Source organism: Spodoptera frugiperda, chromosome 23 (assembly GCF_023101765.2).
Source record: "Spodoptera frugiperda isolate SF20-4 chromosome 23, AGI-APGP_CSIRO_Sfru_2.0, whole genome shotgun sequence".
Taxonomy (NCBI): domain Eukaryota; kingdom Metazoa; phylum Arthropoda; class Insecta; order Lepidoptera; family Noctuidae; genus Spodoptera; species Spodoptera frugiperda.
In genome coordinates this window covers 8,278,055-8,303,795 of record NC_064234.1, presented here as the reverse complement: position 1 = coordinate 8,303,795, position 25,741 = coordinate 8,278,055, and the positions used below count along the sequence as shown (strand labels likewise).

At 35.1% G+C, this 25,741-nt stretch overlaps 1 protein-coding gene across 6 annotated transcripts in view; it reads right to left on the bottom strand.

Annotated features, from left to right (window-relative positions):
* Nucleotides 1-2,669: 2,669 nt before the first annotated feature.
* The window catches only part of LOC118266960 (5-hydroxytryptamine receptor), a 49,348-nt gene continuing 26,276 nt past the window's right edge, over nucleotides 2,670-25,741 (bottom strand). For 2 of the 6 annotated variants that reach the window (XM_035580632.2, XM_035580633.2), the window contains exons 2-5: nucleotides 5,791-5,871; nucleotides 4,980-5,262; nucleotides 3,788-4,031; nucleotides 2,670-3,701 (exon numbers count right to left, since the gene is read on the bottom strand). In XM_035580632.2, coding sequence (XP_035436525.1) covers nucleotides 2,837-3,701; nucleotides 3,788-4,031; nucleotides 4,980-5,217 — 1,347 coding nt within the window. In that variant the 5' untranslated portion in view covers nucleotides 5,218-5,262; nucleotides 5,791-5,871 and the 3' untranslated portion in view covers nucleotides 2,670-2,836. Of the gene's footprint in view, nucleotides 3,702-3,787; nucleotides 4,032-4,979; nucleotides 5,263-5,790; nucleotides 5,872-25,595; nucleotides 25,733-25,741 lie in introns of those variants that run through there. The other 4 variants (XM_035580628.2, XM_035580630.2, XM_050702936.1 and 1 more) reach the window with 3 other exon arrangements.

Sequence of the window (25,741 nt, the reverse complement as noted above, 5' to 3'; positions counted from 1 at the left end):
GACTCTTAACTACGACGTTCGTGTGGAAAAAGTAAGTGCGCAGTATAATTTCGAGAGATGTAATGAATTGCGATAAAGTTGGTCAAATTGTGTTCTGCATTTTTATGTATTTTATAGTTGTTTAAGGGATAATGAGTCTCTTGAATATGATTCTTTAATTACAAAGGTGTCACTTTAATTTTAAAATTCCTATGAAAATATAAACTAGTATCTATTTACCGAAGTTTGTAATTCTAGCTTCAAAGTCCAAAGTTCGATAAATATTGTACTAAGACGTCGCTGTACTTTCATATTTATTACTATTATTGGAGTTTTCTCATAACGGATAAATATCGTATCGTTAATGTTTATAAGTAATCCTGATGATTATCATTAGTTCTTGGGATAATCACCTATGGTAGCCATTACAATGATTGTCATGGATATTGTGTATATACCTAGTTAATGGAATGGGGTTCAGTATACCATGCTTTACGAGAACTCGTACAAAACAATGCTAACAGCTTCTTATGTTTGTTTTTGTATGACATTTCGGTTATGCACGTCACTTGTGCCAAGAAAACATCTCCTCTCAACTTAAACTATAAATTGATTAGTTTAAAAACTTTCACATTTATCCAACAACTGTTGTTTTGTTATTGGCAAGTCTAATTTAAAATATTATTGCGCGATATTGAAAGCAACATTTGAAACAGTTGAACTTTAGCGAGCAAACGAAAACAATTTTGATAACGATCAACGAAACTAATTAAAATACGTGTTATTGAGAGTTCATTACGAATTTTCTCTGCTATACATGACCCATTTTCATAGGAAAATTTAATTAACTGTAGCTTGAAATTAAGAGGGCAAGTTGTGACAGTACAATGTAGGCGCTCACTGCCAGAGACTCGAGGGAAGCCGCTGATATTGTTTATGGTCAAAGTTCGCCAGCCGAAGTTTTGTAGCGGATTTATGGTAATCAGGCACTTCCGATGTCAGTAAAGTGAATGTTAGTTCTGGCCCGAGCCCGGGCCGCACCTACTGACTATAGTAATTTAGGGAATCTATTGGACGAGGATTATAGGCTCGCACAAAGGATCAGCTTTATAGTCAACCCGGCTTAAGGAATTAATGAATACTAATTCTCTAACGTCTGCTACTCTAGGACTTCGTGATGTTGTATCCATGAGCCAAAGTTTATATTGAGCTACTCTGTAGTAAGTGCGCCTGTTAGAGGTCGCAAAGTTTAAATATAAAAGTGTTCACTGACAGGAGTCATAAAATATTTAGTAAGCGCAGCTTTGAAATGCACGGACATAATTTTCCGCAGATTTATTGACTGTTATTAAACTGACATTCCGCTTCACGAGTTTTTACAGTCGGTAGCCATTTATTTAAACGAGTTATCATATTTTGTTTTTTTCATTGCGACGAGCACACCATATTGTATTACAAATTGAATGAAAAATAATTCTGTAATAATGAAAAAAGAAAGATCGTAAATGTGGCACTTATTTGGGAATGTCAGAATAAATGACGGCTTACTTATCATCCAAGTAATAATAATAAAATTATTACTGTCCCGACATATAAAGAACAAGCAGGCAATCTAATAGCACATTAAAGATATGGACATTTTATCGGTAAATGACTCTCTAACGGTTTACGGTCAATATAAGACGAGCTTTATGAAAAATATTTCACTTGAATGGAATTTAATCACAGAATTTTAAGATTCTTTCTATTATTGGCATCATCATATCTGAAACATCTACGTTTTATGTATCTCGTCAGTGATATAAACGGTTTATGTGATGTGGGCGCTTTTACTTTTTTAATTAACATTTAGACCTATTTGAGAGATGTTTTATGATTTGAAGATATCATTGGTATCTTACTCTTACTGTTTTTATTAAAGCTGTATAACTCGATGAAGAGCTTCGTGTCTAGTGACATCTATCTTCCTTCATGTACGCAGGCACATATTGTCGAAACGATGTAGTAGCCACTTCGAGTTGCGATTGAATTAATTAAAATGGCACATCAATTTCCATGAAAAGCTCGTAATAGGGCGCGAGCTCCTATTATCGTATATTGAAGGTTTGAATGAGTAATTATTCATTGATTATCCATTAATTGTGATAAAGTGGCCATTTGAGCGTGGCGCTGCCTCGCAGCATTATTTCATAACTCAACCAGTGTGCGCGTATACTGTCGAAGCTCACTTTTTGATGTACGATCGTAATTCTGGTTTTAATGTCCGCGATATTAACGAACTTTTAGCAATAAAATGACTTTAGAAGACAATTAGAGAACTGATGAAAGTTGTGTACACCTACACACAGGGTTCAAATGTCTTAAAAAGTTGTATTTCGAGAAGTGTTTACTATGTTATTGTTACATTGGTATATAAACAAAAGAATACTTTCATCAGCCTGGGGAAAAACTTTTGTTTCATTCTTCCATTTCATAAATATAAACTCAGACCTCTCGGGACAAATATGATTCCCGCCTTTTGGCTTTTTATTTAGGTTCAACTTGAACTTTTCTTCAATATAACTATTTGCTTTAATAGGTAGATTTGTGAAATTGTGTAAACACTCTCCTCTGACTGTGACATTTCATTATAATGCTTTAATTTTAATCTAAGCCGCTTTCTGTCGGCCAGCGGGAACGAATGAAACAACTTTGTAAAGAGAATTTGTGATTTATTTACTAGACAGGTTTTCGTATTCACATTCATCACGTACAAAAAATAAAGGGGTGTAAATATATCTCTGAAAATGTAACAAGGTAACATAAGTATGTTTCGAACTAGACGAGGTCAGTCGGGTAGGGGCGAGGGGAGGGGATGCTACGGCGGGGCGCGGCGCCGGCGCGCGCGCCGCCCGCACAGTAACCGCTGGAACGCATGGCGGAACTCCGGGCTGAACACCGTGTAGATGATCGGGTTCAGGGTGGAGTTGAAGTAGCCCAGCCACAGTGAAAATGACGTCAGCACAGGGCTTACTTCGCAATCACACGTCGGCACTAGGATGGCCAACACGAAGAAGGGAAGCCAACACGCTACGAACGCGCCGGTTATTATTGCCAATGTTTTCGCCGCCTTCCTCTCTCGTTTGGAGTCGGCAGCTTCTTTAGGTTTACGCCTCACTAGCGTGGGATAGTACGCGGCAGCTACGGCGCCGTAACCCGTCGTCGGCGGGTCTGTCTCCAGGCCGTTAGCGCACGACTGTTTCTCGGGGCTCGTGTTATTCGAAGATACGTTCGTGAATCCCGTTGTAGTCGTTTCGGAAATAGTCGGTAGAGGTCGTCCTATGACTGCTACCACGGCGGCTGCGATCCCTCCACTGCCGCCGGCTGCGACCAGCGCTCCTCCAGCGGGCACGGGGGGAGGGCCCACTCCGCCGCGCGCGGTAGCCCCTCTCCGCCGACGTATTCTTTTTCTGGCAGTTTGGTATATCCGCCAGTATAATATTAAAATTACAAGAACTGGCACGTAGAACGACGACGCTGTCGCAAAGATTTGATAACCCACGTCTTGACTGACGACACAACGTAGGTCTTCGGAGACTCTTCGGTCCCAGTCGGGATCTTTCCATCCCAGGAGCGGTGCGATACACACCAGGAAGCTTACTACCCACACGCACGCTATCATGAGTCCTACTCGACGTGCGGTTCTTGCGTGGATATAATCGATGTTTGTCACAGCCCAATACCTAGAACAATATGAAAGAATATTTAAACTCTCTTTCTTATCATGCAATATTATATGTTGCAGTTGTAATAAATATTTCATTCGCACCTATCAAGTGCAATAGCAACGAGATGCAAAATGGAGGCAGTGCAGCACAGCACATCTCCGGAGGTCCACATGTCGCAGAGCTCGGGGCCCAGCGTCCAGCGCTGCGCCACCTCGTACACGGCGCCCAGCGGCATCACCAGGCACGCCACCAGCAGGTCCGCCACCGCCAGCGACAGGATCAGCTGGTTGGCGGCACTGCGCAGGTGCCTCTCTAACAATATCGCTGCTATCACGAATACATTTCCTAAAACAATAAAACTCAGGTTTGAAAATCACGTTTCACTTATCAATGTAAAGGCCATACTAGTCTACATTCTAAACTTGAACATGTTCGAGGCAAAATTGCAAACTTGTAACGTGTTCAACGCAGCTGCATGCCAACCAAAATCAAGTACAAGAGATGCTACATGGAAACTCAAGTATAACATGTCTACTACGTCAGCACAAGTTGAGGCGACCAAGCCAAAATTGTTAGCAACGACAATTGAAGTGTTATAGTCTCCCTATTTCTAAGTAAAGCACATAATAGTTTTCCACACGTTCACGGTTCATGAAAACCGTATGATACCTATTATAATATGATACACTTAGCACTAACACTGCGCAATCAATCATGTATCGTAAAACTGCATATTTTCTAGTTTCTATTTCAAGAGAAAGGGCTTTGAATGGGCATTCAGTGTCTATATTAAAGTGCGGAAATAGAGAAACTATGAACGCTTTGAAATGTGATGTGAAAACCGTCCGATATGAGCGCACAAGGCCAAAAGACAAATTGAACAAATAGAGTTCTCTGATAGCTAGATTCGAAGCGAGCATTTTGGATGAATGTTGTAAATTGAGAAAAGTTATAGCAGGAACTAGTCACTAGGTAGTGAACTATTTTCGTTATTACTTTTTCGGTCCTGATATCATTCTTTCATGAAATCTTTCATCTTTCATGAAAGATTTCATAATACTACATTTGAAGGACTAAATTTTGATTCACTAAAGCACAACAAGGAAAATTAGAGTTTTTTGATCAACATTCATCAGAAATGCACATTTTCTAAGTAAACTATGATAACTCAAAATGTAGCATTTGCCCGTTTATTGTTTACCTTTTTCCAAGTCTTACAGCGGGCAATTAAATCATTAGCTACTTAAGTATCGATCAGGAAACGCGAGTAAGGTATCAGAGGTGTATAATTACCGACTACAGTGGCGAGAATCAGTAGTCCGAGTACGACGGCCTTGGCGGCGGCGCGGACCAGCGCGGCCGGCGAGTCGAAGGGCGCGGCAGCCTCCCACCACGTGGCGTTGGGCACCCCCGTCACGTTCCACGTGCCGGACTCCCATCCCGTGGCGTTCCACGTCGAGTTCTGCAGCGGCAGGCGCAAGTACATTGCCTCCCATTCTAGCAGATCATCGCGGCCGTCCGCGCCCTCCATGCCCTCTCACCGAGACTCCACGTCGCATACTGCACACGACATTCGCTGATTAAATTAAAAATATAAACATTTCTATGTGAAAAATATTATATTAGTCAAACTAGTAACCCGATACAGTGCCATTTGTTGCGGCCATGACGTTTCGTACGCCAAAATTCAAATATCACTTTAGATAACAGTGATAATGGTGGGATTTTCAGCTTATATATTTAAGTACTCATATTAATTTGTAACGAAACAAACAAAAAAGTATACACAAAACTCACCAATGGAAGCAATCACCAGCTACTATATATTTCTAAGAATTACATTATTAGTTTACTTTTATGATAAACTATAAAATAACAATATCTTCAGAGCACAGTTGGAAACAATGAGATCGTGTCAAAGAGCAAACGGCTGTGCATAACTAAGGCTGATAGTCTGTTGGCGCGGCCGTACCGCCGTACCACATCAAATAACTTCAACCGCCCCAACTTCCAAGTAATTAAATAACAACCGAGGTGACAGCTACCGTTATGTTTGAATGCGGCATGATTACGCAGATTCATTAGCAACCATTGTCATACTCACTGTTCGTGTTGTATTTTCGGAAGAGACAGCCCACAACTCGGTCCACCATCATTAATTGTAGTTTATTGCTTACGTTCCAATCTGTAAACAAGAGAATATAGATTTAAGGTCTCCGTTGTTTCATGCCTTTGAATCTTAATCGGTATTGCCTCATAATTCATGTTCGAACTCCGATATCTCATTCATGCATGTGAAAAAATTCGACTACGAACAAATCATTGAGTTTGACCCGAACATTGTCCATAAATTATTACTCCTTTTGTTATATCGTCACACGGCGCTAATAGATCACTTTGATGGTGACATGAATAGCCCCGATCTGAATTCAACGCAGAGAGACATTAATATATTCACGCATTTTTATTGCTGCACAATAAAAAGTGTGAATGCGTAAATACAAATATGTATCAACAAGCGTAGTGTCGCCAGGTGGAGACACACCCGATTCTATGTACAGGTCGTGAACTTTTAACTTTCACTACATACTTAATACATCTCATTGTTTATGTAATGTTATTATCATCTTTGCATATTCGCGTCACGAATCTAATCAATGTTTCAAATCGAATTAATGTTAAAGTAGAGATATTAATTTGGTTACTGAAGCTAAAACGTGCCAGTATTGTGGTTCAATATGTATCTTTTTAGTTTAAAAATTTTGTATCTCCATGGGACGTGCATGAAATTGAAAAATCGGAAGCGTAGTTTCAATATCTAACTTCACAACCGTTTCACGTTTCGTTAAAAAAGGACGTCCGCAGTTCTACGTACAGAATACCTCGAGTTATATGTTTTATTAAATTTTCTATTTGACTATTTGATTGCATGAACTGGACGTAAAACTATGGACGCTCCTTTTACTATAAAGTCAAACATTTGTGTCAGTTATTTATTATAAATCGTTACAAAATGTGGAATAGTTGCACCAAGTACAAATCACTTTCATATATCAATATACCAAGATATTATTGGATCACGTTCGCATAGCAGTAATATAATAAAACTGGCCAAAACTCTGCAGATTATAGAACTTTGTCTGCCATAATTATTACGTTTATCTGTGAGATAATTCTTGCAAGTTAAATGTTTCCTGATACGGTGCACGTTCGAAACTTTTGTGGTAATAAAATTGGTTCACCATTTGCAAAGTTACACCATTACAAGCGGACGAGATTCCAGAACGACTGCTCAGTTTAACAACAATAATTTGTAGAACAAACTTATTTTATCATTGAAATGAATGCATTGTACAGGTACTTTAATGGTATTTTAAACCGTTGTACATCGGAACGCAGATCTACGCGAGACACAATGTTTTTTTTATGGTATAGTGCCGCTAAACGAGCAGACGTATAACCTGATGGTAAGTAATCGCCGCCGCCCATGGACACCCGAAACACTAGAGGCGTTACAACTGTATTGCCGACGTTTTGGGGGTTAAGGTTATCACTCCGGTCGAGCCTACCCATTCGTACTGAAAACATGGCTCACCCACACTTAAAATTGTGTGTGTGTTTTCTATTGTGTCTCATATATTGAAAGATAAGAGGTTAATGCATTATGCAGGTAATAACAGGTTACTTTACATTGATTTATGTCGCTTTATTGTTATGCGATCAACATGTCAAACAAACCAATATAATAACAATTAGTGTCAGTTAGACAATGGATATAATTGCGATGGAAAAACGGTGATGATGAAAGCGAATCATTAGACATTTCGATTGGCTGGTTTCGAAATAATTTATATTACACTTTATAGATGTCATCTTATTATCACGGTGGAGGGTTATTAGTTACAATGATACGGCTTAACAAGCTAGGTAAAGGTGGTTCTAAAGGTCGATTCTGAATAATCCTTTTGTCAAGTTTTCCTGCGAACTTTTCTTTAGAAATGAGGACCTTTAGAGGGAACAGGCTTACAATTTATTTTGTAGTGCTACCTGACACTTAGGGTGCTGTAATACAACCGTTCTGTTTTAAGGTTCTGCAGACGACAGCTCTAGTTTTATATTTTATTATTTCACTAATACTAGTAAACGGCGCCTTCATAAATTCAAATGTTCCAAAGAAAACTATTTCCGTCCCAAACGATTCGAACAACAGACAAAAGAATGAACAGTTCTGATAAATATTGAGCGATGCTCGCAGCAATCACGGATGAATACTGTAGTACGCTTCAATCATTTCCGCGTACCTTGAATAATTTCGTAGCTAACCACGAACAATTGGACAGTCAACAGCTCGTGATTGATATTGATTGTCTGACTTTTATTGCAGAGTGAGTGGACCCGTGCACCTTGTTCGGTAATACAATCGCCGAGCATCGATCGAATTACAGGTTGCGCATAAGGACATAGCATGTACTCAGCCGTATATACCAATTATTTTTCGTCTTCTAGAAAATATAACGAAGTTTTCCATTACACTTAAATTAATTTATAAACTTTCAACTCGTAAAAGAATGTCCATTGCTTTTATATAAGTTAAATTGGCTTGATTGTTTGTAAACTACATTTTTGTTCGAATAACAATATATCCCCCAAACTTGTTGAGATTGGACACACTAACTAATCCAATCTCTAAAAGTTAGTTGAAACTAAACTCAATTTTAAGAAATCTTTGTTGTGTTAGATAAATATTTGAGATCGTTGAATGTGTTTTGATATGAGATGAAACCACTTGGGACGCTTCAATTCTACGACAAAAATAAAAGGCGAGTTTTGTTATCTTATTTGAACATACAAGAGTTAATAGGCGCTAATAGTAATAGTATTTAGTAAAATAGGCCCATGTATAAATATATTATTCTCTAACTCACTATTTGCATAATTATGTTTACTACAGTAACATAAAATAACAGTTACCAACTATCATTTAAAAGCCTGTTATTTATCCCCGAGTATTTTAACAAAATATTTCATATTTTTTACACCAACAATCAAATGTTCGTGAATAATGCAAAACTCAACTGACATGCAAATATGTTCCATATTTTTCGCGCTCGCTGTAAAAATGGTTGCACGCCGTAAATAATCCGACTATCAAAATGGAGTGGCGCTTTCGCACGCAATTCCGATTTAGCTAAGTTTTTTGCGGCACTTTCTGCGAGTTTTAAAACCCTTTTCGGGATTCACTTTTCGACGTTTTTGTTTTCGAAAAGTCTTCTAACATCCAATTGGATTTAGCCTGGAGTGGAAACTTCTTGTGTTGTTTTTATAGGTTTGTGGTTTTGGTAAAAGAATACTTAAATAACATTATTTCACTTATCCGGCCTCATCTAGCTATTTCAAATATTGACGTGTAAAAGTGTTATTTTATAACCTACTTGCAGAAATAAATATCATTTATCATTTAACAGCAATTTACGGAATATTTGTTAACAGATTTCATTACACTTAGCTCAACTTAATGTTCACATGAAGGCTCAAACAAACACAAACACATCTGCAATAGTAAAACATACCATATGTGTATGTACAAATGGCCATTAACTCTCGAGTTATCACTGTAATTTAGAGTGTTTTACCAGCATCAGAGCTACCATTAAGTGCGTCTTAAAGTTAAGTGCAATTTAAACAGTAGGTCTTGTTTTAAGTAGCTTTCCTTCGGGTTTTCATTTCCATTGATATTTATAGGTATAACGTACTTTATTACTCAAGTGTGTGAAAAGGTTGGTTATGTTATATAATCAAGATTAATTGCCTTTCTTCCAAATTTGACCCTTTTTAGGGTACATGTGAACCTTTGCTGTGTGAAGAATTGCTAAACAAATGCGTTCAAACATCGCATTTATCATTTTGATGTGATATACAAAATGAGTCAGAAAGGTCAGTTTACATATGAAGGGTGGACTCTACTCGTATGTATGAACATATTTTACTAAGACTCGATCATAATTTCTACAAAATGTTCGGTGTATAAATATATGCTGTATAAAAAGTGACCAGTGAATTGAGTAGTTTCCTCAGTTGAAAATAATTAATTTCGATACAATAAAATGTTTAAAAATAATCACACTTTTATTCATATAATTAAGTACATTTTATTTATTACGTTTATCTATTATGATCTACTTAATTTTTTCGAATTTATCTTGCTAGTTTTTTGGAAATAAGACTATATTGGACTAGTAGGAAACTAGCCTATTGCTTGTATAATTAAAGTCTACATTCAAATTTTGTATGACATTTATTTTATTAAAACTTTTAACTCTAATACGATTATTTACCGACAGATAGGGTATTGAGACTAGCCCTATGTCACTTAAATAAAGATATCTAATTAGTATCTTAGATAAACGTAAACTCTGTGGAACTATTACTATATTTAAATAAGTGCTACTTACATATAACCGAGATGCCATATAAATAGAAGTACATATTATACGATTTAACTTGTCAGACAGTAAATGCAATTGATGCAACTAGGATATCGAGTAACAGTCATAGATCAAGATGATCGATCATAACACTAGACAGAGGTATGCAGGGAAAATGTGACTTAATGCCTAGAGAACATAAAGCATATTATCGAGTGATCGTTTAAACGTGTTTTATGTAAGATGTAGTAATGGACTTGTTTATTGGATTTTAGTTAGATTTATTAATTTTTGGTGAAAAATAACTGACGAATCATTTAATCCATGGTTGTATACACATAAAAGGAACAATATTCTTGTTTTCATGTAGACCATAGACCTGCCTGTGATCCTAAGTCTTAATGGTATTGGAATTTCGAACGGCCAAATAATGATACCGAAGTACGTTTCGAATTACATTTATCGACCTGCGAGTATCAATAGTTTCGTCTACCTATGTTAATTGACACTAATAACATTATTCCATTTAGTAAGTAGCTACTTAAGAACCTATTAAGTACAACATCGCCGCCTATTACGACACTTACCTAAATACACAATAGCGTGAATTTAATTATTATGTTATCGGCTTACTCACGTAACTGTTTGACGAGGAACTCGACTATTTTCAAGCCACGCTAAAAGCTCATATTTATGAGTAGCATAGTCGCGCTTCTACTGAATACATACTGATTAATTTAGTATGTCTACATAATTATAATTTAGTATGTTTATGTAATGATTAATTTAGTATGTCTCACGAAAGTTATAATAAAAATATAGTAAATCTTTACGGCGCGGTATGGCTGGACAATCTATACTTATAATAAATCTGTAGAGAGGTCAATTCTGTACATGAAATATATTTCCAAAATAACTATCAGCGGGTGATTAGTGATCGATACTGACGCCAAAAATGCAATCAGAATTTTTTTTGTCTGTCTGTCTGTCTGTCTGTCTGTCTGTCTGTCTGTCTGTTTGTCTGTCTGTCTGTCTGTCTGTCTGTCTGTCTGTCTGTCTGTCTGTCTGTCTGTCTGTCTGTCTGTCTGTCTGTCTGTCTGTCTGTCTGTCTGTATGTTCTTTATAGAAATAAAAACCACTCGACCGATTTCAACGAAACTTGGTACAATTGTTCTTCATACTCCTGGTCAGGTTATAGTATACTTTTCATCACGCTACGATCAATAGGAACAGAGCAGTGAAGGGAAATGTTGGGAAAATGGGAGAACTTACTCCATTTTTGAAGCTTCCGTCGCGTGTGCAGCCTTAATGGTTAAAGCTACACAGAAATCATGTATGACGGAAATGTTCTCCTTAAAATTGTTTAAAAAATATTCAACGATAGCAAATGTCTATCTTTTATGGTTGACTCACAATAACACGTATAACTCCCGATAGCTTAGCAGTTCGAAGCTTTCTGATTATATTTGTCTACCTATTCTTACATTTATAACACTCAATCATCCCTAATTAAAAAAAGTTAATATTATTACCTATTTAATAAAAAAAGAATCATAGAAATCGGTACAGAAATCTAAAGATATACATGAATTACGCTTAGTTTATATTAAGTAGGTAAAGGCGAAGGTACTTTTATTAATTATAGGTATGAAGTTGTATCTATACATATAATAAATCTGTAGAATGGTCAATTCTGTACGTGATTAATTTTTTTTTGTCTGTCCGTCTGTCTGTCTATCTGTATGTTCAGGCATCACGTGAAAACTAACGGTTCGATTTCGATGAAACTTGGTGTAATTATACCTTATTTTCCTAGGCATAAAAAAGGATACTTTTTATCCTGGAAAAATACGTAGAAAAAATGTCTTAATTTTTCATTTTTATACTACAGAACGCAAGCTCAACAACAGTAGAGGGTTATCCTTAATTATTATGGGCCTAGCCGTATTTGGGTCCAATAGATATTTAAAAGATGTCATTGTTAGAGTTACTCAAAATGGAGATATAAAACATCCACGCGAAGACCGACATCCACGCGGACGGAGTCGCGGGCGGAAGCTAGTAATAATTAATTTCGTATGTCTCACCAAAATGTGAATTTGACAATACAACTTATATTATTGTTGTGGTCCCATCCATCGATAATCAGACAAAAAGCTTAATACATTTATTGGATTATTATCATTGTAGCAATTTAATTAATTGCTAACAATTACTGTTTGATCAATATTAATTGCTTATCTCGATTCATTCTGATTGATTGGCTAAAAGCTTTGCAGAGTCGTTACTGGCTTATCAGTTATCTGGGTCAGCGTTACACTCCGTACACAATGAAACGTAAGACCCACACGAAGTGATTGTAGCCACTTGATTTTTGTTGGATATACGTACTTAAGTAAGTCGATTTGCGGCTTTTTCTTCTTTTGATACGAAAAGTTTTTCGTTATGAGGAAATAGTGGGCACGGTTTGGGTTACAGACTTTTATAAACGACTCTAGTTCAGACTTCAGATATGTATTGCACGCACGTGTTCCCTTCTATCCTAATATTGAAACAGTTATGTGTAATACGACAAAATCCTGTAACATTTCTTTAATAGGTAACTGGATAAATGGTTTTATTTTATTTAATTTTCAGCAAAAATATATTTTTGGTGGTCTGTATTTAACTATTAATTTATTATACTTATTTGTTATTAAATTTATGGAGATGGACAAGTCAGTATTTTTGTTTTTGGATAAGTTAATTCTACGGGAAACCTTTTGTCAGACTGGCCACAAACAGAGAGACATGGCAGGAGATCGTGAGGAAAGCAGCATCCACCTCCAATATAAATACGGCCGCCTCAACGTGACAACGACCGCTCTGCCAAGAGCAAAACGACAGAGAAGAAGAAGTTAATTATCTTGCCCGCAAAACAAAAATCTCCTATTACAAATTCACATGACACACGAGGTAATGACCAACAAAATCGTTTTGTTCACACCTCAAGACTTCTAAAACCGTTATAGTTATAAATAGGTAAAGAGTAAGTCTTACTACTGATTCCATTTTGTTTTGCAATATGGCTAAGTCAGTCGCTGTCTGAAAGCATTTGTTTACAAACCACAATCGAAAGTTTGTAAACATTCTGCTGTAACTGAAATCCGATTTAAACTTGAAACTGAAAAGTCAACGTCAACGTTTGTGGGAGCGGGCACAAGTTTCACCCTTTATCAAAGATCTTTCACTGCTCGTGGCCGTGCTTGTTGCCACAGAAAACAAGATGTTTTATTAATATTGTCTGTTGAAAACGGTTTTGTGGTACAAAGCAATAGTTAGGTTTTTGTTCCTCGTGAGTAGAAAGCAGGGCACTAACAAATACCTTTAGCTTGTAAAAACAACAATTTTCAATGCTGGCATTTATTAATCTGATACGTAACCAAAACACCAAAGAGGCTGTTCTTATGTTATTAGAACTGCGAATAAACAGTAGTAATGATGTTTGATATTTAAAGACAATTTTATATTTGTTCTCTATGTATAGCTAAGCAAGTTAATCTTTTTCCACAATTTCACGCAACTCGTCAAAAGTGTTAACACAACAAACCTAAGACGTCGTAAATAAATAAATATTACATCGCCGGGCTCTCGGCTTCCACCGACATCCCACAAATCCCCGGCTTAACGTATGACATGACAAAAATGTTACACACGCGTTCTTCTCCGACTTGGCGAAAGATGTCAAAAGGATTTCTTGTTTCCGAGCCCGTAAAACGTAAACGTTCAACAATTGGATCATTCACAATCATAAATACTTATTTTTGTTTACACTTCGGCTCATAGAATACGCACGATCGTATTCTGTATATTTCAATACGGACTTTTGCCTTTGATCGGCTGTCAACACCCGACATACAGTCTGCTCGTAACTCTATACGTAAACTGTCAATAAATATAAACTGTTATGTAAAAATCAGAATTACAATATTCCATCTGCGAGGGAGTTATTTATAATTCGACTATTTCACTTGATTTATTTCAGTATTCAATTCGTACGTGGGCCATTACACCTTAAACGCATTTCGCGTAAGTACGTATTTACGAAAAATCTATAATTTATTAGTGCCTTGCGTGCGGTTCGTGCAATCAATACTCATTTCATTACATCATTCAGATTTTTTTCTCTCCCAAAAAGTTTTAGATCGAAATCGAAAAGTTTGAGTTCAAATAAGTTTTCCGATTTAATTCGGGTCGAAACTCGGACGTTCCGGTTTTTATAGGTAGTCAAATATGGGTTGTTGGTGATTGCATTACTTAACTCGTAGCCGAGGGTTAAGACCGGGATTAGGGATTGAGAAAATCTTAATGTTTACTGGTTGTTAGCAGTAATTTCTTCACGTAAAGTGTAGGGGTTTGGTGTAGAAACAACACAATCGTGTGCTACATTCACATAAATCAAACGCAGATGGTAAGTACCTACTTAATGACTTATTTCGTTCTATAAACAACAATAGGAAAAGCCGTGATATCAGCTGACGCAGTCGCTAACTCCCATTTCTTTAACGTGATAGATTGGGTGTTCCTATAACAGTAACATCAATAAATAATCAAGTTACTGTTTTGGAAGTAAAAGCCTACCGCTGACCTCAAACCAATTTATTCCCAGTGGGTGTATTCGGAAAGATAAATTATACCAATCACTTGAAATATCGTTATTGGCATTATTTTTTATTACCAAATATAACGCGCAGTAAACAAACCTAAACTAGGTTTAATGTCGGCTTCCTGCCGTTCCGATGATGTAGAGTTTCGTCAAACCAAATCAATGGCTGATAACATTTTATTAGTAGAGTAGCAATGCAGAATATGTTTTATTTTAATTTTGTTGAAGAGTATCAAATAAATTATACATACGCGCGTAATTCAGAGCAATCTTTTGCACTTCGTGGGTGGTGAATGAATGGGGAATTTGAAATCAACAACATCTAGTCGAAACTAGATTAAGATTAGTATAAATTGCGTGTAGACAGGAATAGAAAAGTCGATAGAAATAGTTACCGTTTTTTAGATCTCTAACAAGCAACAAAACAAAAGGGTGGAGAGCTCATAAAAAATAAAAGACATCGAGTAATTCAAGATATTTGAAGCGAGGAACAAATGTGCAGTTTGCTGCGAACTGTTAGAAAGTGCAATTAGTGAGGGCGAGCCAACGTGCGCCGCGCCGCGCTCGACGCTCGACCGACTCGCTCGCAATGCAATGCGATAATAACGTAAACAAAAAACTTATGAAGGTAATGTATTAAAAGCATGTTTCTAGAAAAATATTCCTGAAAAGAATAAACGCGTCGAAATGTGTTTTTCATATTTGCGAGCTGTATAAAGTTGCAAGAATGGTTTAATGTTAAAACTAGGTGTAAAGTGTGTTACGTTAATACACTCTAATAACTATAAAAGGTGGTTGAATAGATTTTATTTTAATGAACATAGCATTACGTTTACTATTTCTTTTCATTAGTTACCTTAAGAAATTATATAACATAACAGTCTTCAAGTAAAAGAAAGAAGTCTAGAAATGCTTCTAGACCTCGTTTAACCTTTTGTCTGACCTTATAATCGAATCCAAAACAACAATAGGGAATGACTAATTTTTATTTTAATGCCCGTCTTGTAGATTATTTTGAAATATTAGACACGTATTTTTTATTTTCTTATAGAAACAAATACTTTCGAAGATATATTGATTTGAAATATCGTGTGACGTCATTTTTACGTACGTTTTATACGTAGAAATGACGTATTTGCTCCCACTCGTAAACTTTGATTTGTTTTATCTAAGTATGTTTTTCTAATACGACATAATAAACACATACGTGTAGGTATTATATTTTATTCATTTCCTAATTGAAGGACTAAAAAGATTTTTAATTTTCATACCCCGTCATCATCCCTATTCAACATACCTTCACGTATAAGAGTTAACGAATAACATAGGTAAAGATCATTCTCAAATATATACCTATATTTCGATTAACAAAAGTGGGGTAGTTGGTACGCTCAGGTGGGAAGGAAATCCAGAGAGTGAAGCTACGTGTCCGCATTAAACTTTTATAGCCATTCCACGGAGTACCAGGTTGTTTTCCTTTTAAAACATGAATGAAATATTTCCTTAAAATACCTGCACGTTAAGCTAAACTGTCTATCTATATCTATTTTGAATTGTTCTTTTAAATATAACTAAATGAATGTATAGTTAGTAAATACATATAAAACAGAATCGGTTTTCACTGTATTTCCCTATGTATAGGTATGCTTATATCTTTAAAACAAAGCAACGGATTTTGATATGGTTTTTTAATAGATGTATTAATAACGCGTGTGAAGTCGTGGGTAAAAGCTAGTAGAATATAAGTAGACTGCCTCGTTAGTCGAGTGGTTGCAAGTGCTATTCTGTTCTCGAGTTTTATTCCTCAGGCAAAGTATTACTGGGCTTTATTCCGTAAATTTTTCAGTAGTAGCACGGTGTCTGGAATTGTGCCGGATATATGGCAATAGGCTCACACCCTATTACATGAAACTCAAACAGTTAAAAGTGGGTGTACCTTGTACAGTGAAATTACGAGCCGTCATGTGCACCTCTGCTTACTCCTTACAAAAAAAGTAGAAATACATATCACTTCTAGTTAGTGTGTGGTACGGTAATACGAGTAGACTACACTTCTATCAAACAGAAGTAAAAAAAAGCTAGTGATAAGTAGGATTCGGAGATTAAAGATATGATATTATGTTTGGTATGTTAAAAAATCTATTAGAAATCTACTACTTTAATAATTGTCATGCCTTTATTTCTTGGTGATAATTAGATAATGTCACGGCTAAGTTAATTGTACTGTCATGATTTATTACAATGATGAATGGGCTTATTGTTCTTGCGGTTAGAAAAGCATTTACCTATTAAACGCGAGGTAAAGTACTATTATTATTAGATTATAGGTACATTGGTAAATAAGACTAGAATTGGTGGGTTTAAGATGTTGATCTATTTAAAAGATACAGTGCCCCTTTATAGGAGCTGATGGTGACCTCTAAAAATTGGATTTGTGAGGAAAGTATACCATACTCTTGTGTCCTTCTCCTCAAAAGTAAGGAGCTTTTAAAGATCTCTTCCATAACCAAAAAAGATTGGTAGTAGGTACGACAGAATCACGCCACATATTTCACAATGAAAATCCTTATATTTTTTTGAGGAAAACCATAAATGTATGTGACATGACATGACACCATTTTATGATACAAATTGCATAAATAATTCAGACATACTTAATAAAGTAGGTACCTACGTACTAAGTAAACATTAATATTCATACCAGAATTGCTATAAAATTAATTATTTTAATTGCAATTCGCAGCGTGAAAATAAACTTTAAATAAATCTGTAAGTCGGTTCTGATTCAGTGGACGCACAAAGTAATATAATTTATTGCGGGCTCTGTGAAACGCTATTCTAGTTCTGGCGCCACTTTTATAAATGTAAGTACGTGCACGTCTGTATGAGTTATAAGGGTATAAATCCACAGCGCTTTATTTCATAATGCACAGATTCCAAAAATTCGAACATTGATCAAATTGTTTACATTTTTCTTGTAATAGACAATCATTTAAGTAACCTATGAATAGATATGATAAAGTTTTTGTTTTTCAGTAAAACACCCCGCACTAGGATCTTCTCTTATGTCGTGGGTGCGGTTACAAACATACAATTTCATAGGCACATGTCACTCAGACCCGAAACAACAATTCACGTATCACCCAAAGATTTCAAAGAGTTGCTGCTTGCGGGACTATCCGCTACACGTTGCACGGCAGCCAGTTGCCCAGCCACCGCGCCAACCGTGCACTCAATAATGTATTCTATCCTTTACACTCTCCTCTTACCTTTTTTAAGAGCGTATTTTAATAAATAAGCAGTAAATCGTTATGATGAACCATTTTGTGGGTAAACATTGGTAGCTGGCAAACTTTTCCATTTTTATAAAGTCGTAAGAAAGTTACGTGTATGACTGTTTAATGGCTGTTGTGTACTTAAGTATGCTATAAAACCTCAAACGTGTAGAAACTTCTTGTTTAATATTAGAACAGGCGTTACTTCGCGATATAGATCATAATGTAATGAGTTATTTTGGAGTTACGTATTTCAATCTATGAAGCGTCACTCTGCTGTCTACCTGTCAAGACATTTTAAGGTATGAAGTTGAAATTAATATTAAATTCTCATGTCTGTTATTCTTGCAATTGTGTGAGAATTATACTTGTAAGTCAAGGCAATGAAAATTATTTATTAGCAATGTAGCAGAAAAGGGGATTCAAAACTTAAAGCAATGTCTAATTACCTCTGAGTTTGTTTTGGTATTTCTTCTCAGAGTAGTCCGTTAGGAAATTCCGACCTCATCTAGATATTTTTTTTTATAATAATTTTGACGTGTAAATGTACTCATCTATCAGCTTAATAAATAAATTCATTTCAACTATTTATAATCACAATCTAATATGTCAAATCACACTTTTCTACGTATTCGTCGTAGTCATAATTCTTACCGCTAATAATTTCAATAACCGCGCAACATAATTAGTTCGTCAGTCCGTACCTAAATACGTGGTCCATAGAAAAGGCGCTGCCAAACAAATTCATTGAAATTCTATTTAAACAACAATTAGCTGCTCGCGGACCTAACGACTTCTATTTCCTGTGAAACTTAATTTGAAGGCAGAACTTTTTACTTCATTAGCGTTCTGTAACTAAATTCGAATTGCAAAGTTGAAAAAGGTCGTGTTTATTTTCTATTTGCGGTTTATGGTTCACCATAAGCCGCTGATGAGTACGCAACATCCGGTTTTATGAATATGGAATATAAAATCCAAATTCAAATATAATTTAAAGTTGGTTCTGAGTTCTGAGTATTTATTTAGACCCGATACTCTTTTATCTTTTTATTGTAATCCTTTGGACTGTCCTATGCAAAGGGAGTTTGTTTTTTATTTATTAAGTATTTTTTTTAGTAGGTTCCTACTCGAGCAGTTGTACGTAATACGTTGAACTTTTATTTACTTCTAAATATAAAATAAGATTATTATAAATTATATATTTTTTTATAACATCACGCCTTTAGTCCCCGAAGGGGTAGGCAGAGGTGCACATTATGGCACGTAATGCCACTGTACAATGTACACCCACATTTCACAATTTATGTTGTAAGTGCCATGTAATAGGGGGTGAGCCTATTGCCATATACCGGGCACAATCATCATCATTATAAATGTCATTATAAAATATAATATGATAATATCCTAACTTCAATATGAAAGCTAGAATTTGTCATCAAAAACCAGAAGTGGCGTCATTTCCTAGATGCCGCGTAGCCTCGTTTGCTATCGGCAGATGGAAGCACCAGTAACGGTCACGAATTGAATATTAAACAGGCTATTACGTACTCTTACTACCCTGACAACAGTTACTCTAAAATTTAATATGTCGTTTGATCTTTATTGTATCGATGCTCTTGAGGTAACGTAAGAGATTTTTTAGAGAAACTTCGTAAAAGGAATATATTGGTACAATGGTAATGTTTTATAAATTGTGTGGATTTGAACTGAAATATAAATTGGTTTAAGAAAACTGAACGAAAATTATCATGAAGACTTTTGAATGCCAAAAAAAATCTGTTGAAGGCAAATGCTTCGCTAACGCTGGTCACTTTTGCCCCCCATGGCGTTTAATGTGATAAAGAAAATGTACACTACACTACAAATACTCCAATTTCAATAATTTACTATTTTAGCTTTAATATTCTTTAGACCTTGTGTATAGCTATCAAAAGTAACACGAATAATACCCAAACCACAACTTTTCCAATTGGAAGATTCAATAACTCTTTTACCAATTTCAGAAACGGCCTCATCGGAAGTTTATGAACGTTAAACCAAAAAGGCAGTAGCGAAATAATTTTACGAAAAAGAAAAAAGGTAGCGTATGATGTAAAAGAGATTCGTGTTTGTAATCTTTGCAGATATTTTCGGAATAAAATATTTTAAACGTCGATCCTTACCGTCTCTTGATGAAGTGCTTTTGATTAGGAATCAGTTGGCCTATTTTGTTGAGCACTCGTTTTTGCCCGCATCCTTCCAAATAGGTCACGCGGACGTAATCATATAATCCATCAATATCCTTGCTTTTTTTTTCTTACTACACATAAAATGCATTTTTTGCCTTAAGAGCCATTTTGCCTTATTAATTCTCCTAAGTGGCGTGACATACTTTTTAAGTAAGAATTCGCTTTCTCATCAACTTTGAAAAAACAAGAGGTTTTTTAATATGATAGGTGTATTTGGCAGTTATGAGTCTCATATAAGACTATTGCTATACAATCGACATCACGGAATAGAAAAGACTAGATCGATATGAATCCAAACACCGCGATATACTGTAAATTTTAAAAATAGAAAAGAAAAGTTAAGAAAAGCCTATCGAAAACTGATACAACTTCGATCTTGCGAGACTTTTTCAGTTGACAGCCGTACTTGTAACCTCTCGCCTATCAATTCAACTAAATATATACCATAACTTTATTGTATAAAGTACATATTTGGTTACAACTTTAGTTCGGCATTGTTTTTGAACTTGGACCTCATCAAAGACCTCGACAAGGAAAGGTCAGAAACTGTTTCTTGTTTATCCACAAATGTGTTACAGTTGCTTACAGATGTTTATTATAAGTATGTAATTTTATTTTATTGTTCTAAGTAATGTGTGAATGCGGAGTATTATTAGTTCTAAGTAGTCATAATAATTATGTAAGAAAGTACGAAAGAATAGTAATCTCATTGGATCTCGGTGTAGTTAGTTTCGACGATTAAGTTCGCCGTTTGTTCCATTTTGATTTGAAACAAAATTATCTCAATTATTATGCGTATCAAACCCAGAATTACAATCATTTTCTAGACGTGGCACTGATTTAGTGCTCCTATATTCTTAATGTTAGTTATTTTTAAATGTGTGAACCGTAATTAAAATAACAAACAACGTAATTTAGACTATAGCCTGGAATGTTAGCATCCATGTTTCATAATTTAAGTCATAACATCGTCATCTGTGAGGCCAAAACAGCAGTCTTTTTGTAGGTCACCCATATATCAATATTTATGTTCATGTGTAGGTTCATATATTTTAACCATACACAGGTTTATCGACGAAACTACTCGTACTAGCCTTTATGACATATTCCGGAGCCAGTATTTACGACACCCGTTGGAAAAAAGGGGTTGCCATTTTCTAGGACGACGCAAAAAATATTGACAAAACCTTCATTATCCTTATTGCGGGCTAGTTGCGACGTAATTTCCTTATTATTTGCGTTCACGATGCTAGCAACACCTTCTGTGAACTTATTTATAAGTGTAATTACAGAGATAATTCAGCTCGAATATGCTGGCGCAGAATCTTATTAAATCTAGGTTGTCTTCAAGCTGCGCTTGCATGAGCCTAATTAGTTATTCGGCGAGATTGAGGCAAGTATGCTTACACTCCCCTATATGTTGCAGTATAACGGCATTACATTAATTAAAATGCAACCGCTTTTAGTGGTTACGTTAAAATTGCCACTCAATTAATTCTCTATCAGTTTATTGAAATGGAATGATTGCTAAACGCGGACGAAATCAGATTCATTTTAACAATTCGATCATTCGGTCGGCGTTGATTTAGTATGCGAACAGATGACTATTCCAAATACGAGGCGATACATTTGTTGGAAACGTTTGCGCTTAATTGGGGACACATTGATTTTCCATTACCAATATTCATTGATTTTCCAAATTATATTACATACGTTTATTGGCTATTGGCCAGATTGTAATTAAATATCCTATACAGATTACACTTTGGTCAAAAAGAGCCCAGTTGATATTTGATAATAATTTAAGTACTTTAAATGAGATATAATTCATCGTAGTCTTCTGTGAAAATAATGACTGTCATCTAACGAAAACTCTAAACGAGAATAAGACACCTATAATTCAGTATTTGTGCCCAAAGCTTCTAAAAACTTCGGGAGAGATTTTAGGGACTTTCCTAAGGGACAACCTTTGTAATCCCTACTCCAGATATTCGATAGAGTAATGTATCATCACACCGAGTCTGTGGGGAGCCGAACAGTAAACATTTGTGATTTATGGCATAACCCACGCGTATGTCATACATTTATTTAAGCTTAACATATAACACAATCTTTGTATCTGATACTGAATGATTGAATGGTAGCTCGTACAGCAATGGAGTTATATAATAATTATTAGTTATACCCATAAGACGCCTAAAAGTAGGCCATGCAAATAAGCAAACATGTTTTGGATTTATCAGATTGCGGTCTAAATAATTATCATGTACATTACATCAATGTTGGAGTCATGATAGGTAATTATTTAATCAGATCTGATATGAAAAGTACATTTTACATTACATATTTATATCTAGACGAGCGTTTAACAATTCAACATTAGATATTATTCTTGCAGCACAGTGTACAACGCAAAGCTTTACTACAAACAGTAATAAAGCCGGGCTTGTATGGCGTGACGTCACATTTCTGCGCAATTATGCATACAGGAGCGGGTGGGACCCACAGCTTGTGTAACGAGCCTTATACGAACATCGCCAGCCCATTTGCGCCGGCCAAATGACAAATACCAGGACAAACAAGCTATTGTATATACGATGTTCTACGAACAAACATAAATCTTATCTGGTTGTTCGTTGTACGACATCCAGACTCCGCAAGATTATATGAAAACCACAAGGCGATATGAATAAAACTGCCCGTCTACATATGTAGATTGCAGATTTTATCGAAATCATATCGGTTAATGTGGGCACGCCTTCGACCTCTTTTATTTTTGCCGCCGACACGAAAACAGATACTGGAACACTTAGTGTACATACTCGTACAGATAAGTGAAATTGTTTGTCGCCTTACTCTTTAGATACATACTTGGGAAACAAAATTATTCTTGGGTATCTGATATTTTTCGGTAAACGTGTAATGTTTCTGTGAAGGTAAATGTTTGTTAGAGTGAGTATTATAGATGTTATGGTGCCTGTGAAGAAAAATACTGTAGCACGGATTGAGATAAATCATGATCTTGCATAGAGGTCTATGCCAAACTAATCTAGGTAGGTTAGTTTAAGACTACTGGTATTTAAAACCGCTCATTCGCAGACTAAAAGTGAGTTGCAAGTGTGTAAATATAATCTCAGGAAAACGATTACGGAATTTATTATCTACTAGCTTTTGCCCGCGACTTCGTTCGCGTGGAATAGTGACTTCCGGCAAATTTTTGGTTTTAACCACATAGTTCCCATAGCTATAGGCTGATGATGATGATGATGATGATGAGTTCCCGATCTCGCGGGATCTTTTCAAAAATGAGATGTGGAAGATATTCCAGGGAACTCTTCAAAAATCAACATAATGAGCTCTGCGTTTGATTTTAATAGATGTATACTCACTTAGGGCATTGAAAAAATAGTTTAAAAACGGACTTTAACTAAAGAAATATTATAATCTTTCCGAACTTAAGATGAAAACTAACTTAAAACTAAAGAAAGCTACGAATTACGAATTTATAACAATTAAAAAAGAAATTATATTAGAACCTATCCTTTATGCTATAATAACCAAGCTTAAACTAAATAATTTAAAAGAAACGACTTAAATCTAATCTAATTAATTTATAAATTAGACTTACAATTTTATTAAAAAAACTAACTACAGTAACTACTAATAATCGATATCAAACTAAACCTACGTTAAAAAGTTTAACCAGAAAACCAGGAAAACCCAACAAATAAACTTATTAATTGACAAATACAACGAAACCAATTTAGAATATACGAAACAGCAGGACCACTACAGACAAATAATCATACGACTGATAATACACATTTTCTACAATAGTACCGAAGCGCTCGGCCGATACCCAACCAAATAATTGTAACAAAACCATAGCGCAATCTATTTCGATCCCAACGCCATCTATCGAGGATAAAGACAACTTGGATTATTTATTTATACTCCGTTCGGGCATTTTCTTTGTACTAAAAGTTTAATTATATTGATATAATTTTTTTCATACCTTTTTACTATTTGTTAACTTTTTTCGATGAATTAAAACAATAACATGAACCGAAGTCGTGTAACGATCGACATAGAATTATCTATACTCCGTTAGAGCGTTTTCTTTGTACTAAAAGTTGTATTATGTTATATTTTTCATTGCTTTTTACTATTTTGTAAAAACAAATTTCCAATGAATTAAAACAATAACATGAACTGAACAATTGTAATTACACCATTGCGCGATCAACGCCATCTATCTACGGAGTATAGGAACAGCCCGACATTGTTCAATTCCGTACTATAAGTACGAAATTGAACAATAGATGGCGCTGTATGTCCGGAATAAATTTATTTTTTATATTATTTTATTTTTATTTTTATTTTTATTTTTATTTTTATTTTTATTTTATTTTTATTTTATTTTTATTTTATTTTTATTTTATTTTTATTTTTATTTTATTTTTATTTTATTTTTATTTTATTTTTATTTTTATTTTTATTTTTTTTTTATTTTTATTTTTATTTTTATTTTTATTTTTATTTTTTTTTTTATTTTATTTTTATTTTATTTCTATTTTATTTCTATTTTATTTTTATTTTATTTTTATTTTATTTTTATTTTATTTTTATTTTATTTATATTTTTATTTTATTTTTATTTTATTTTTTGATTGTTGAAATAAAAATATATCTATGTCCTTTCTAAGGTTCTAAACTATATCTGTACCAAATTTCAACCAAATCCGTCAAATAGTTGCGGAGATTAATGGTATAAGCATAGAATGTTCGACGTGATTCTTTAATTTGACATACTTAACTTTTTTATTTATGAACCGATTGACATGAAACAAACACTAAATGTAAATTTAAGCATCCCACAATATATTCATGAAAACCGCATCCAACTCGGATCAGCCGTTTCTGAGATTAGCGCGCACAGACGAACAGACAAACAGACAAACAGACAAACAGACAAACAGACAAAAAAAAAGTTAATTACATTTTTGGGTTCGACATCGACATAACAATAACCCCTGCTATTTTTTTTATTTTTATTTTCAATGTACAGACAGCACTTTTCTACGATTTTATTATATGTATAGATGTAGTTTGAAGCCATTTAGATTTGAAATGAGTAATGAGTTGAGGAAACGACGCATTGGAACAGTGTCTGATGCAATTTGCGGCTTAGGTATCGTTCACGTACCAGTAAATTGGCATTAACCCGATTGCTCAAGAATGATGGTAAACATCGTTTAATCGAGTTTTGTTTGGATGTGGGCTTTTTGTGTCTTTCCGAGAATTCCATCTACCAACCAATCAGGAATAGGTACTCACATCATATCAAAGTCAATAAAAGTCTCGTATCGACTGCTGTGGATGATGCTATCACTTCAAACTGGGCCTTCATCTCAGCAAAACGATTTTATTGCGACGTAAAAGTCTTTGAATAACTACTGAACTATTCTATTATGTGTTTCAGT